The sequence below is a fragment of the Bubalus kerabau genome, chromosome 2 (genome assembly GCF_029407905.1).
Source record: "Bubalus kerabau isolate K-KA32 ecotype Philippines breed swamp buffalo chromosome 2, PCC_UOA_SB_1v2, whole genome shotgun sequence".
NCBI lineage: Eukaryota > Metazoa > Chordata > Mammalia > Artiodactyla > Bovidae > Bubalus > Bubalus kerabau.
This window is the reverse complement of record NC_073625.1, coordinates 172,441,598-172,455,489: the sequence shown is the minus strand read 5'-3', so window position 1 is coordinate 172,455,489 and position 13,892 is coordinate 172,441,598. Positions and strand designations below refer to the sequence as shown.

At 42.4% G+C, this 13,892-nt stretch overlaps 1 protein-coding gene across 1 annotated transcript in view; it reads right to left on the bottom strand.

Annotated features, from left to right (window-relative positions):
- Window positions 1–322: 322 nt before the first annotated feature.
- PCOLCE2 (procollagen C-endopeptidase enhancer 2) overlaps window positions 323–13,892 on the bottom strand; it is a 92,378-nt gene continuing 78,808 nt past the window's right edge. Inside the window, exons 6-9 of the mRNA XM_055569435.1 lie at window positions 10,229–10,383; window positions 6,174–6,257; window positions 4,059–4,226; window positions 323–885 (exon numbers count right to left, since the gene is read on the bottom strand). Of these exons, the coding sequence (XP_055425410.1) occupies window positions 755–885; window positions 4,059–4,226; window positions 6,174–6,257; window positions 10,229–10,383 (538 nt within the window). The 3' untranslated portion in view covers window positions 323–754. The remainder of the gene's footprint in view (window positions 886–4,058; window positions 4,227–6,173; window positions 6,258–10,228; window positions 10,384–13,892) is intronic.

Genomic DNA, 13,892 nt, shown 5'->3' with positions numbered 1-13,892 from the left:
CGTCCTTGGACTGCTCTTTTGGTGGTGGTGGTTTAGTCGCTAAGTCGTGTCCGACTCTTGCGATCCCATGGACTGTCAGGCTCCTCTGTCCATGGGATTCTCCAGGCAAGAATACTGGAGTGGGTTACCATTCCCTTCTCCAGGGGATCGTTCTGATCCAGGAATTGAACCTGGGTCTCCTGCATTGCAGGCAGATAATTTACCAACTGAGCTATGAGGGAAGCCCCTTGATACAAGGACAATCTTACAGGTAAATACCAGGGAATATTATTTTCATAGTGTTCCACTTTTTAATAAAAAAAGTTTAATGGCAGTTATATAATCATTTAAAAATATTTATTAAGCACTGGTTTTAAAAATGCGAGAGAAGAATATAACACCTCAGAGCAAATGCTTGAAGGTAAAACAAATATCACTATAAATATTGCACGTATAAAAATCTCTTTTTTACATCTTCACACAACTCATTTCTAAAATATCCTTTTACAGAGATACATAAATAAACTGCTTCCAAACTGTCAACGCTTGATACATTTAGTCACATCACCCCACTGAGTCTGCAGGCTTCCCATCAGATATCTGCTCCTCTTCCGTGCTGGCAACAGAACTTCCATCAGCAACTCTCCTACCTACATCCTGTGAAGAGTAAATCTCTCTGAATGCTCAATATTTCAGGTTATAAATTTTCTTCTTCTACAGAGAAAAAAAGATCTTTCAAAGGCAGTGACAGAATGCAGCTTAAATGGACATAGTGTTAACACTGCTTGTTCTTCAGGGCGTCCAGGAGCTTCTGATTCTTGGTCTTGAACATCATGATAAAGCTGTTGGGCATGATCTTGCCTCGGCCATCTTCACCCACTTGACCCATAATTATGTAATTTAAACCTAAAAGAGAATGTAAGATTAATTTTTTTCTCTGTTGGTTTGAAACAACTTAGACTATAACTTACCTCCAGGTAAATGTTTTACAAATCGTGTAATTAGATATTTGTTCTTTCTAGCATAAAATCTTGTTTAAGACTCTCATTGAAAAAAAAATCTAACTTTGACAGAATAGAATGTTCCAGCTCTGCTTACATTAGGAAACTGGATGGAATGATTAGACCCGGTCAGGTCCAGCTCTGCATAAGGTCTAATGTATTTACTGAGCGTTCTATACAAACACTATTCCTAGGAAAAGCTCTCCTTCCTCAAGGGGCTGTCTTCAGAAGGCCCCTCCTGGGCCCACTAGGCTTCTGGATCTCCCCAGGCATTTGGCAACTATTGATCCACTGTCTTCCGTTGTTGTCTTGAACTTTTTATTAACCCTTCCAACATTTATACTATGTAAGTTTTTTGAGGGCATGGTTGGACCATATACTTCTTTACATTCTTATAGTCCCTAAAAAGATATGTACTAAAAAGTACTTCTATCTGTTGTTCTATTTTTTTATATATCTGTTTGTCTGACTAAGGTAGGTAGGCCTAGACTGGAGCCCACACTGAGGTATGTTGGGTTCAACTCTGAAGATTTGCATTGCTTCAGAAAAATGTGTTACCACCTCCTTTATTCTTCCTTTCCCACTGCATGTCATAAGAGACATTTTCCCCTGTATAAGCCTTCCTCTATGGTCCACCACTATAATCGTAATGGTCCTGAGCCTGTAAAGGCTCAGCAGGCTGGGTGGGCAGATGTCACCATAAGAGAGATGACAGTAAGTATGAGATCTGATGAGATGAGATCTGACAGTAAGTATCCAGACCTGGATTATTTGCTATTCCAGATACTTCTGGAAAGAAGTGTTACCTTTTACAGAGTCTTTACTATTCCCTCTTAAGAGTCAATGGGATTATTATTTGGAATTTATGTGTTTTACATGCATAGTAAAAGTAAATGATGCTCAGTTGTGTCCGACTCTTTGCGACCCCATGGACTGTAGCCTACCAGGTTCCTCCGTCCATGGGATTTTCCAGGCAAGAATACTGGAGTAGGTTGCCATTTCCTTCTCCAGGAGATCTTCCCAACCCAGGGATCAAACCCAGGTCTCCCATGTTGTAGGCAGACGCTTTACCGTCTGAGCCACCGGGGAAGTCTTTACATGCATATTTGTGCTCATCTCTGATTATTTCTTCAAGAAACTATGTTTTAGAGTGTAATTTCTGAGCAACAGTATGTGAGCATATGAAAGTTGTACTATGTTGCTTTTTCAATGAACTATAAGGTGGTGTTGGTCTTATTTTTCTGATGCTCACTTCCTTTTCTTAGAAGTGAGGTACAATGTTACTGTATTAATTTATAATTTTTTCTTGATTATATCCCTTCTACATTTTGCTTTGAAATCACCAATTATTTTCTGTTCAGAAATCAAGTCCTTAATACTACTTAAATAATATCAACCTCTTATCCATTGTGTTTAAAAAGTTACTCTACCATTTTATTTATCATGTTTGTTTGCATTTTAATCTCATTTATAATGTTATATGAAGCTCTGAAGATCAAATTTTTATGATAAAACTGATCAAAATTTCCCTTTCTGGCTTTTTCCATTTTATTGTAGAAAGATTTTCTCACAATATATAAATTTTTTCAAAAACAGAGTCAATGTGAAGCTGCTGGCCTCTGATTTTTCTGAACAATCTGAATTGATAGTAAAGCTTTCTTAATGTATTTGTATGTAATGTATCTGTATTTCTGTGTGTGTGCTAGAGGTTTGGCTTCTTTTGATTGTGGGAGAGGTTTGTAATAAGACTGAGGAAAGGAACAAGCTGATGTCGGATGGGAAGTCGTGGTTCATCACACAGTGGAGTGCCAGGCGTGCCTGCCATGACTGCCATTCCAAAGAAAGAGAGCTGTGTATGTGCTGTTGAAGGAAAGCTGTCCACGTACATATCATGTGGAGGCACGTTTGAGCAGAATACGTGTAGAAAGATCCCATTTGTCTACATGTGTACGTACATTTTTACAGGGACAGAACTTTCTGGAAGGAGCTTTTCATTGTGCCTCTGGGGAAAGGGAAAGGGCTTCTCTTTTTATTTTAAATCCTTCTCTACTTAGTTGGCACTAGTGGTAAAGACCGCCTGCCAATGCAGGAGACATCAGAGATGTGGGTTCGACCCCTGGGTTGGGAAGATCCCCTGAAGGAGGGCATGGCAACCCACTGCAGTATTCTTGCCTGGAGAATCTCCAAGGACAGAGGAGCCTAGCGGGTTATATAGTCCATAGGGTCGCAAAGAGTCAGACACGACTAAAGAGACTAAGCATGCACTACTTATTTAACTTTTTCAAAAACCATAGAACATACATTACTTTTATATACCTATTTTAAAAAAATCACGTGCCTCTGGCTATAGGGTAACTTTCCTTTTCCTAAAATTTATCTTAATAAACTCACTCTCACCCGTGAATTTAATAATCTCATATCTACAGATGAGCCCCAGATCTTTTATTCTAGCCCATAGATACCTCTCTCTTCTGAACATCAACTCTGAATTTCCTGCTCCTTTTTTAAAAAAAAATATTTTTATTTGGCTGCACTGGGTCTTAGATGCTGCTCACGGGATCTTCAATCGTCACTGAGGTATGTGAACTCTTAACTACAACATGTGGGATCTAGTTCCCTGAACCAGGAATTGAACTCGGGCCCCTTGCATTGGGAGCATAGAGTCTTAGCCTCTGGACCACCGGGGAAGTCCCTGAATTTCCTATTCCTTGATAGATATTTTCCTCTACACATAGTACTGGTACTTTAAGTGCAGTAACTGGAAATCCCTTTCTCCTGAACCTCTTTCTCTGTCTGCTCCCTATTGATCCAACTTCAAATGCTTCTTGAACTCACTGACCATTTCCATTATCCTGTCTTCTTCCACAAGTGACAGGAACTGAGATTGGAGCCCAATTCTGCCTGACGCCAAAGGCCCTCCTTCTCCATCAGAAGTGGGCAATACATGAGCCATGACTTGACTTCTCTAGACCAGCCATGGCATGGAAAGATCCATGACTTGCTCGGAGAGGCTCTCCTTTCCCCTTCTCGGCCCTTGAGCTCCCCCAGAAGAAAGCCTGGAGTCTTCCTCCTGCTCACCTCTTCTGAGGAGTGGGCACTGCTTGCAGACCACGAGGACCTTGGCGCTCATGTTCTTGCCGGCCTGCTGAATTGCCAGATTGCCCTCTTTATAAATGTTGATGATCGAGACCGTGGCATGCAGACTCCCACCTCGAGGGATGGTGGTGATGATAGTGCCGGCCAAGACTGCAAAAGGAAACATTTTTAAAATCATAGGACAGTGAAGACCAATGTAAGCAGAACTGAAAATAGTTGTATTGATACATTCCTCTGACTTTCAGATGGGAAACATTTTAATGTTAGAAAGAAGGGCCTAATAAGAGTCATTAAATTTAATTCTGTATATCTGTCATCAAAATACAGGTTGAAAACCAGGAGTCATGGGGCTGTAATGTTACCCTAGCTGTTAGGCATTGAAAAAAACCAAAATAACTACCAAACTGCAGTCGGTTGCTGAGACAGAGACTTGTTCCAATGTTTTATCCAACGTGTGGATCAATTACCAAACATGGTAATTGCACCTCTGCTTGTTAATACTCAACAGGACTGTGTATCCTTAAGGCAGTGCCATAATAAGAAGTTGCATGATGGAGGTTTGAGCCATAAAGGTCTGAGTCCTTGTGTCTGTGTGGGTGAGCACTTATCTTTTTTGTATCTCCCCCTGGTTCCTCTCTTTATTTATTTATTTGGCTGAGCTGGGTCTTAGTTGCCGCATGCAGGATCTTAGTTCCCCAACCAGGGATTGAACCCAAGCCCCCTGCATTGGGAGCTTGGAGTCTTAGCCACTGGATTTCTGGGGAAGTCCCTCTGGGTCTTTCATATTCTCTCTCTTATCCATCCTTTTTATCTCAATGAACAAGTCAAAGTATAGAACTGAGGTATAACTTTAAACATTTCCTTGGTTAGAAAAAACTCTAGCAAAATTCTGTTGCTTTTCATTATGTAACTCTTTTCTTACCATGTAACACTCAGAGAAGAGTCTTACTTCTGAGCCACATAAAGAAAGATGCTGCTGCTGCTCCACCAGGCTCCCCCGTCCCTGGGATTCTCCAGGCAAGAACACTGGAGTGGGTTGCCATTTCCTTCTCCAATGCATGAAAGTGAAAAGTGAAAGTGAAGTCGCTCAGTCGTGTCCGACTCTTAGCGACCCCATGGACTGCAGCCTACCAGGCTCCTCCGTCCATGGGATTTTCCAGGCAAGAGTACTGGAGTGGGGTGCCATTGCCTTCTCTGAATGCACCACCTGGGAAGCCCCAAATTAGCTATATGTGTATACATATACACATATATGTATTCCCTCCCTCTAGAGGGCCCTAGATTCTTTACTGTCCTCACATCTTTACTACAATATGGTCAATCTGGGCTGCAGTTATCACTTGAAGGCATAAGAAAAAGCAAGCAAAGCTTCTTCTGGGAGGCCCTGTGTTGGGTAACCTATTTAGGCCGTAGCAACTTTCTTTTCCTGATAAGACTTTTCTTCCATATTCCTTTCAAACAAAACCAACATAATTCAACTTGGGATCATTTGCTCTTAAGCAGTTTTCACAGAACGTGCAAGATTTTTTAATTGGAAAAAAAAAACTCTAGGAATTCTGATTCATTAGGTAATATCTCCCCAATATCTTCCAGTTTATAAGAGTTTCTAAATGGATTTCAGATTTCCGAGTTTTAATTTCATCCTCTGGAGGGACACTGCAGAGGAAATACTTGAATTTCTTCTGAGAGAGGCCAGCTTGGATATGTTTCTGATTTATTTAAGTTGAATTACAGATGTGTGAAAAAATACTCAGAACATGAAAACTATGTGAGAAAAAAAAAAGATGCAGGGTTTTTTTCCTAGGGTGGGGGAAACACTGGGCTAGCAAGAATACACAGAACAGCAGGGTCATGTACCAGGCCAAATGATTAAGTTTTAAGTTTGTGTGAAAAACGTATTTTCTGCACACATTTTTCTCAGTTGTGAACTCTAACACTTCAAATGGTGCAACACACCTTAGCGTGGAGGAAAATATTTTCCTGCGTAGATGCAGAGTGTAACTGACCCACTACCGTCCCATTCATGGCAGTTCCTTTGAGGTTAAGCATGCAGTTTCGGGTTTCTGATTAAAGAGGAAAGACGGTTTTCTTTCTTACCGAAGTTGCTCGAGCAGTAATTGCTCTCCAGAGTCCCCGACCGTCTACACTTCTGCTGACACGGGGCCATGGTGGGCTTTAAACCTTCATTCCAAGGAGAAATACGTAAGATTCGGGAAAATGAGGGCATATATAATTGGTGTCTAGCTCTGAATCAGTCCATTTAAAATTCTCATTTATTTCTCTGAGCCACCAATCTGTCACTGCAATGAAATAATTAAAGACCCTGCAAAGGATATTCCTCATGTTACCAACTTCTACTCTTAATTTCCTCAGGGTAACTCAATGCCCTCTGCTGAGCTTTAAACCTGAGATCAAAGATAACCCAAATTTAGCCCTATTCTCTTCTTCCTTTATATATAACTAATGCTGTAACCAAAAATAGATACAGTCTCATGTGCCCTGCTTACCAAAAACCCAGAATAACAAATAAGAACACAGGAAATATAGGTTAACTCTTCACTTCACCAAAGGAATCTTATGGGGTTCCCCTGAGAGCGGAGGCAGTTTACTTGATGCATTTGAAATACACAATTACCCAAATGTTAGCATTACAGGTTTTGGGGAACAATGCTCATGTGATGAAGTGTGCTATTTTGAGCCTGTCATTGCCTGTAAGGATCTTAAGAACTGAGAAGTAGACAAATTTAAAGTACAGCTAAATAGATAAATACAGTAGTTCTCAATGGGGGTGATTTCTCCCACTAGGTGACATTTGGTAAACTCTGGAAATATTTTTGGCAGTCACGACTAGGGGATGATACCAGCGTCTAGTAGGCAGATAACCAGCGATGCTGCTCAACATTTCACAGTGAACAGGACAGCCCCCAAAAGCAAAGAATTATCTAGCCAAAAATGTAAATGGTGCCAAGGTTGGAAAGCTGTGATATGATGATAATATTTAATCCTTATGAAACGAAATGAAAATATTGAATCCTCATTTTCATCATTAAAAATGTTTCCAAAACATTTGGTAATGATTCCCTTACATGTGGCAACGTGTTAGGAAGAACTAAACAGAACAGCTCTCATAGAGCTGTACATACCGGGTAAGAATTTGCCCTTCTAATATGTCTGCTAACCCTTCTGTGAATTTAATCTTAATTTGTATCCCTACTTATCTCCAAAAGGATCTAAAGTGGATTACAATATTAAAATATACACAGTTTAATGTTAAAATATACATAATAGCATATATAAATATATATATAGTAGAGAAAGAGCTCAGAAAGCATTTAGAGGGAATATTGCTCTAAAAGTTGGAGACCTAAATTTATCTAATTCACTGAGTCCAAAGCTAAGTGCCTTAGAGGTTCTCCTTGTCTGATGAAAGAGCATCTTCTTACGTGGACCACTTGAACCCAGCTCCTTCTTGGCCTCAGGACATTAGTCTGGAGGTTGGGTGGGTGGCCCACCCTGACACTCTTCATCTTCCTGTCTGCTCTCTGCTGCCCTGCACACCCAAGTGTGGCACGGGGTTTTCAGCTTTCCTCTTCATGTGCTCCCTCAAGCATCTCGGTGGGTCCTCCCTCCTTGGGGACGATCGCTCTCTGGCTGTAGCCTCAACCCTGTCCCCCCATCTCAGATGTTCCCTCTGGTCCATCTTCGCCCCTCAGTCCCAGGCTCACGTGTCCTTCTGCTGAAGTCTCATCACTAATCTCTCATCCTTCATCCAACAGAACCTCCTCTCCTTTATGCTTATTTATTCACTCTCCTACTTTCATGACTACTTATTCTTTCTTTCTTTAGAGGTTCAACATCGCCCTGGCCCATCTTAATTCCTTAGCTTTTCCACGTAGTTTTCATGGTCCATTAGTTCAGTCACTTTCTTAACAATACTTACACACCTGTTCCTGCTCTGCCCTCTAGCAGTCCAGTAGGAGACTCTCTTCTCTTTCTGTGCCTGCTCACAGACAGCTGAGAACACAAACAGACCCTCATCCAAGTGACAAACTGCCCCACAACCCCCAGGGCTCCCACCTCTCTTCTTGTTCTCAGCAGGTGACCTTGCCTATTTTTTGGTGAAAACAAAGATCACAGAACAAAATGTCCTCCACCAGACCTCCGAGCTGTCTCCATCTGTACCCTGACTTCCTTCTTCTCCTAAGAGAGGAGGCTGCCTACCTCTGGCCTAAGGTCTATCCTTCTGCACAGCCTCTGGAGGCCAGACCCTGCCATCTTTGTGAAAATTTCCTCCTCACTTATTCCCTTGCTCCGCCCTTCTGTTTTCCCTCTTTGCAAGCTACTTCTCCCTAGCTTTACCACGTTCAAACACTCAGGCTCTCTACCTCCCTTCCTCAGGGCCAAACCCTCAGACTGAGTTGCTGGACTTGGTGTTCATTTCCTTGCCATGCTCCACACGCCCCCTCGCCCTTGTTCAGCACCTACCTGCACCACTCAGCTCACACAATCCCTGCCAGGGTGTCCGGCAGCCTCCACATCACAAAATCAGATGGTACCATTCTATTCCTGCTCTTGTTTAAAGTCTCACCAACATCTGAGTGAGGTGAATTCTCAACATTAAGTGAGAATCTAATCCTGAACTTTGCTTAAATCCACCAACAGCTTCCTCCACACTTAGGATAAAATCCCAAATACTTAGAGCATAAAGAGCAAGGTGGTAGAGCCCAAAGATGAAGCTAGAAGGGGAGGTCCCAGGGACAAAGTGTGAAGGAGATTGGCTCCTGCGCTGTCCTCTGGTCTGGCCGCTGGCCACAGGAGGCTTTTTAAATTTAATGAAGTTAAAAATTCAGATCTTTAGTTGCACTAATCACGTTTCAATCATCTGAAAGTGGCCACCGTATTGGAAGGCATAGGCGTAGACAGCAAATTTAAGTGGGGGAGAGACACAGTCTGCGCTGCTGGGGGTGGGGGGAAGGGGCAGGGCATGCATGGGGAGTTAAGATAGAGGAAGTCAAGGGAACCCTAGGAGTGTGGCTACAGATGCTGTGGCCCAGGCTTGGGAAAACAGGTGGAGAAGCAGAAATGAGACAGAATATAGTGTGATAGAAATGAGTTAAATCTGATATATTTTTCAATGTCTAGCAGTTGCAAACCTGTAGGAGATAATTAAAAATTCATGTTTGCAACTTCAGAGAAAGTTTAGGACTGGATATAAAAGCTTGAGAACCACATGGGTGTAGACAGATGATTCTCTGGGAAGAATAAGGACACCAAGGTCCACTGAGAGAACTGGAGAAATATTCCTGCGATGTGCAGCAGTACACGTCCGGGCCACAAGGTGGCACGCTTGCGGAGTCTCAGAAAAATCACCCTTCTGGAAGTGTCTGTACTCAGGACAGCCCTCTCTGCGAACTAGCAGAAAATGGTGGGCAATAAAGCTGGGCTTATTTCAGCCCATTTCACGCCTTAACCTTAGATTCCCTCTTCCACTTTTTTCTCCTCCCTTTTAGATTTTGAGATCTGAGGCCTGAAATCCTGGTGGGCTGTGCTGACAGGGTGTAGAGACAAGAAACAAGAACGCTCTGTTGCCCTTGCATTTCTTAGGTCATACCCAGACCAGAGGCCCCCAGCTGGTGTCTACAATACATAGAATATTTTTGTTTGATTTACTTCAGTTTAAAAAAATAATATATTTTGTATGGCACATTTTGGATCATACCCCTCCCCACAACAAAGCCCAAATACTGGCAGAAATGAAAACAGGCAGGAATCAGGGCCCTGAAATTTTAACCCCCAATACTACAGTTCTATGTAATAAAAAGAAAAACATGATTTTATAAATGCCAAGAAAGAAAAATTATGCTTGTTATGATCTATACTTATAATAGGGTTCCTAGTATTTTTAAGTGACCATCATTTTCTTGGATAACATTTTAAAATTATTAGCTTATAAGCATTCTTATATATTATACTTTCTTTCATTCATGGAATCATATTATTCTCTTATGTAAGTTTTTGTCTTATTTAACTTATTTTAGTTTCAAGTATTTCCCTCCTGATCAGTGTTTCCGCCACCCCCCTCCCCCACCCGCCCACTTCAGAAGAATTCTTCTTATACTCAAGGCTGAGTAGAAATTTCAAAGCAGACTTACTTGTAGTCGCTGGAAAGGTGGTGGTAACAGGCAGTGCAGTGGTTGTCGGCAATTTTTTGGGCCTGAATTTGTAGTGACCGATAAATCCATCAGCAGTTAAACTTAAATCTGATAAAAACTGAATGAGAAGTTCGTTTCTCTCAGATACAATTGGCCTAAAAGGGAAAAAAAAGTTTTAAAAATACATATATATATATATATATATATATTTAAAAGTGTCAGGGAAACCTCTGAAATGTAGAACTAACTTTCCTTTAATTTCCAACAGTAGATTACTCTCTGTTTAAACTGAAAAGTTAAAAGACTTAAGAAGATGGCATTCTTAACCTGCTCAATATTCACGCAAATAGCTAACATTTACTGAGCGTTTGCTCAGGTAGGCACTGAGCGTTTTGCAAACTGTTGAATTGTGCTTTCACAGCAACCATGTTATTATCCCCTTTTTATGGAACAGGTAACTGAAGATCAGCGAGTTCAAGTGATTTGCCCAAGGCCCTCCGCTTGTGTGTAGGAGAGTCAGGATTTGAACCCAGGACCAGATGCCATGAGGGACAATGTAAGCACTGAAGCTGCAGCTGGTGCTTCATAAGCGCTCTAGGGTCTGGTCTGACTCAGCGACCGCACAGCATCTTTGAACTAAGACTCAGTTCCGGCTGGCCTGGGGAGCTAGGGGTTGCTGGCCATGGGGAATCAGATGGAGAAACCTGGTGAACAAATTTCCACACCCTGTGAAGACACAACGAAAGGAATCATCTTAGCGGGCTGGTCACCTAGGGATAAGAAAGCCACGCAGAATTTAATGGGACTTTCATTTCATTGTTAATAAGAGTTCTCACGCGTGCCTGAAATGGAAACCTTTCTGTTCGTAATCTGGGTAGCAAAATGCTCTTAAGGAGAAAGAGAAAGTGATTACTTTGTTTTGGTGGTCATGAACAACCTCATTAAGAATCTAATTTTAAAGCAATCTTAGGGGCGTGCTGGTTAGTTGGGACTAAAGATTTAGTAGCGCTAATTACTGAGGCTCAGAAGCTCTCTTACTTAAATCTTAGGGGATAACTATATTATAAAAGATGGTAGTTTCATCTAATCTTTTGCTATTGTTATTTAAACAATGGTTTAAAAATGCTGTTTGGCTAATTCCATTTTAAAACTATTTAATTCAGAAGTGGAAAAAATTAGTTATTTAACCAAATTAATTGGTGGTTTGTCTAAACTCCTTTTTTGAGGCATCTTCTCAGCCAAACCACTTCTTAGGCATCTTGGACAATAAATACATGAGGCAACTCTTGTTTTCCCTCACCTATCAGCTACTTTGAGTTGGAAGCATGGAGGGGAAGGTAGATCTGGCCTTGACCACCAGGGAGAACAGTGCAGGGTCTTCTCTGTCCTGAAGGTTATTGCCTTCCGAGCCAAGACATGAACCAAACCTAAGAACGAGCTCTGTGACTTCCCTTTTGCCTTCCAGTCACAAAAATGGGACCAAGGTCATTTAAATAATGCTTCTGAGCATCAAGCCACAAACGTGAATATTTAATCCTGCTTCTGAAAATAGTCCATGAAATAAACACAGCGTGCATGAAACACAGTTCTCAACTACAATTACAAATAAGACATGTTAACCTTGTTTAGATGATAAAATTACAAAAAGCACTTCTTGTAAGCAGCAAAGAAAGCCTGACGATCCAACCAAGCCAGCCTTATGGGCACGATGTTAGAATTATAGTGATCATTCACTGCCTCTTGTATGAACTAATCTCGGCAGCACTATACTGGAAGCTGAATTTTCTCAAGGAAGAGTATTTTTGTCACAAAGACATATTTCAGCTATGCTGCCACTGAGCTTTAGTATGAATGTGACAGAACTGCAGTGCCATAAATGTACTGAAGGCCAAGTGTTGCATTTGCAAATTAATGCTACAAATCACTCGAAAGGCAAGGGGACATCTCATGTGTGCCCACTCCCCACTAGCAAATCCCAGGACTGGATGAAGGATGCTCACTGCTGTCTTACAGAACTGGCTATGAGAACTGTCTGCAGCCAACCAACCACCATATTTCTTGACCCACCTCCTCATCTTCACCACCCTTCACCTCCTTGTCTTTACTGGGACCACTGCACAGCCTCCTCCCTGCTCTTGTCTAGGAGGGGTTCTAGGGGCACCGGTCCTGTCATTTCCCCCACCTGCATGGGGAGGGCCCCCATGTCTGCACGATGTGGAGTCCACTCCACTCTCAGCCTCCTCTCTCTCTCTCCCCCACTCAAGGCGTAGGCTCCAGAACAGCATCCATCTCCTCTGTGTATCTTTACAATCAAACTCTGCTTGGAACGAATCCTCTGTTCTGTATCTAACTTCCACTCTTCCTTCAAGACTCAGCTTCAAGAAGCATAATCTCCCCCAATTTCCCCACCACTTGTCCCTACTGGACCAAAGGACTCCTTGTCAGAAATCCACCCAAGACTTTTTGTTGCCAATTTACCTGTCTGCCTTGTTTCCGCCCCTCCTGCTATTCACCTCTGTATTTTTTATTAATCTTGGAGTTCCAGGTCCCTAACATCGTGCCCACCACATGGCTGGGGTATATATAGTAAATGTTTCTGAACTGAATCCAATGGTACTGATACTGCGCTGAATCAGGCACAGGGATGCTGGTGATGTCCTGCAAGTCACAACACTCCTCCTCCTAGTCACACATCTAACAGGGGAAAAGTTCCCCAAAGAGGTTTTCTCACTTTCTGTACTGCCCCACCCCAGAAGTACTCTGACTGTGGGGAGATATTCCTCTGGTCCAAGCTCTTCCAGGCAAACTTCTCAGGAAGCCAGGGATGCTCAACGGCGCCCCCATCGCCCCCACCCACCCTCGTGGAGGCAACCGCTACCCTGAGTTTGTGCTCCTTCTTTCCCTTCCTTTATTTACAGATTTACTTATATAAGCTATGGTTTGTCCAGTAGTTATGTATGGATGTGAGAGCTGGACCATAAAGAAGGCTGAGTGCCAAAGAATTGATACTTTTGAACTGCAATGTTGGAGAAGACTCTTGAGAGTCCCTTGGACAGCAAGGAGATCAAACTAGTCAATCCTAAAGGAAATCAACCCTGAATATTCATTGGAAGGACTGATGCTGAAGCTCCAATACTTTGGCCCCCTGATGTGAAGAGCTGACTTGTTGGAAGAGACTTTGATGCTGGAAAAGACTGAGGGCAGGAGGAGAAGGGGGCGACAGAGGATGAGATGGTTGGATGGCATCACTGACTCAATGGACATGAGTTTGAGCAAACTCTGGGAGTTGGTGATGGACAGGGAGGCCTGGCATGCTGCAGTCCATGGGGTTGCAAAGAGTCGGACACGACTGAGCGACTGAACAACGGTCTGTATCATGAATCCATATAACCTATAGGTTTGTATGCTCTTAAACTTCATATAAATGAAAGCATATAGTGTGTCTTTTTCGGTCTTTTTTGTCCACCCTCAACATTACAGTCCACGGGGTCGCTAAGAGTCAGACATGACTGAGTGACTTCACTTTCACTTTTCACTTTCATGTGTTGGAGAAGGAAATGGCAACCCACTCCAGTGTTCTTGCCTGGAGAATCCCAGGGATGGGGGAGCCTGGTGGGCTGCCGTCTATGGGGTCGCACAGAGTCGGACACGACTGAAGCGACTT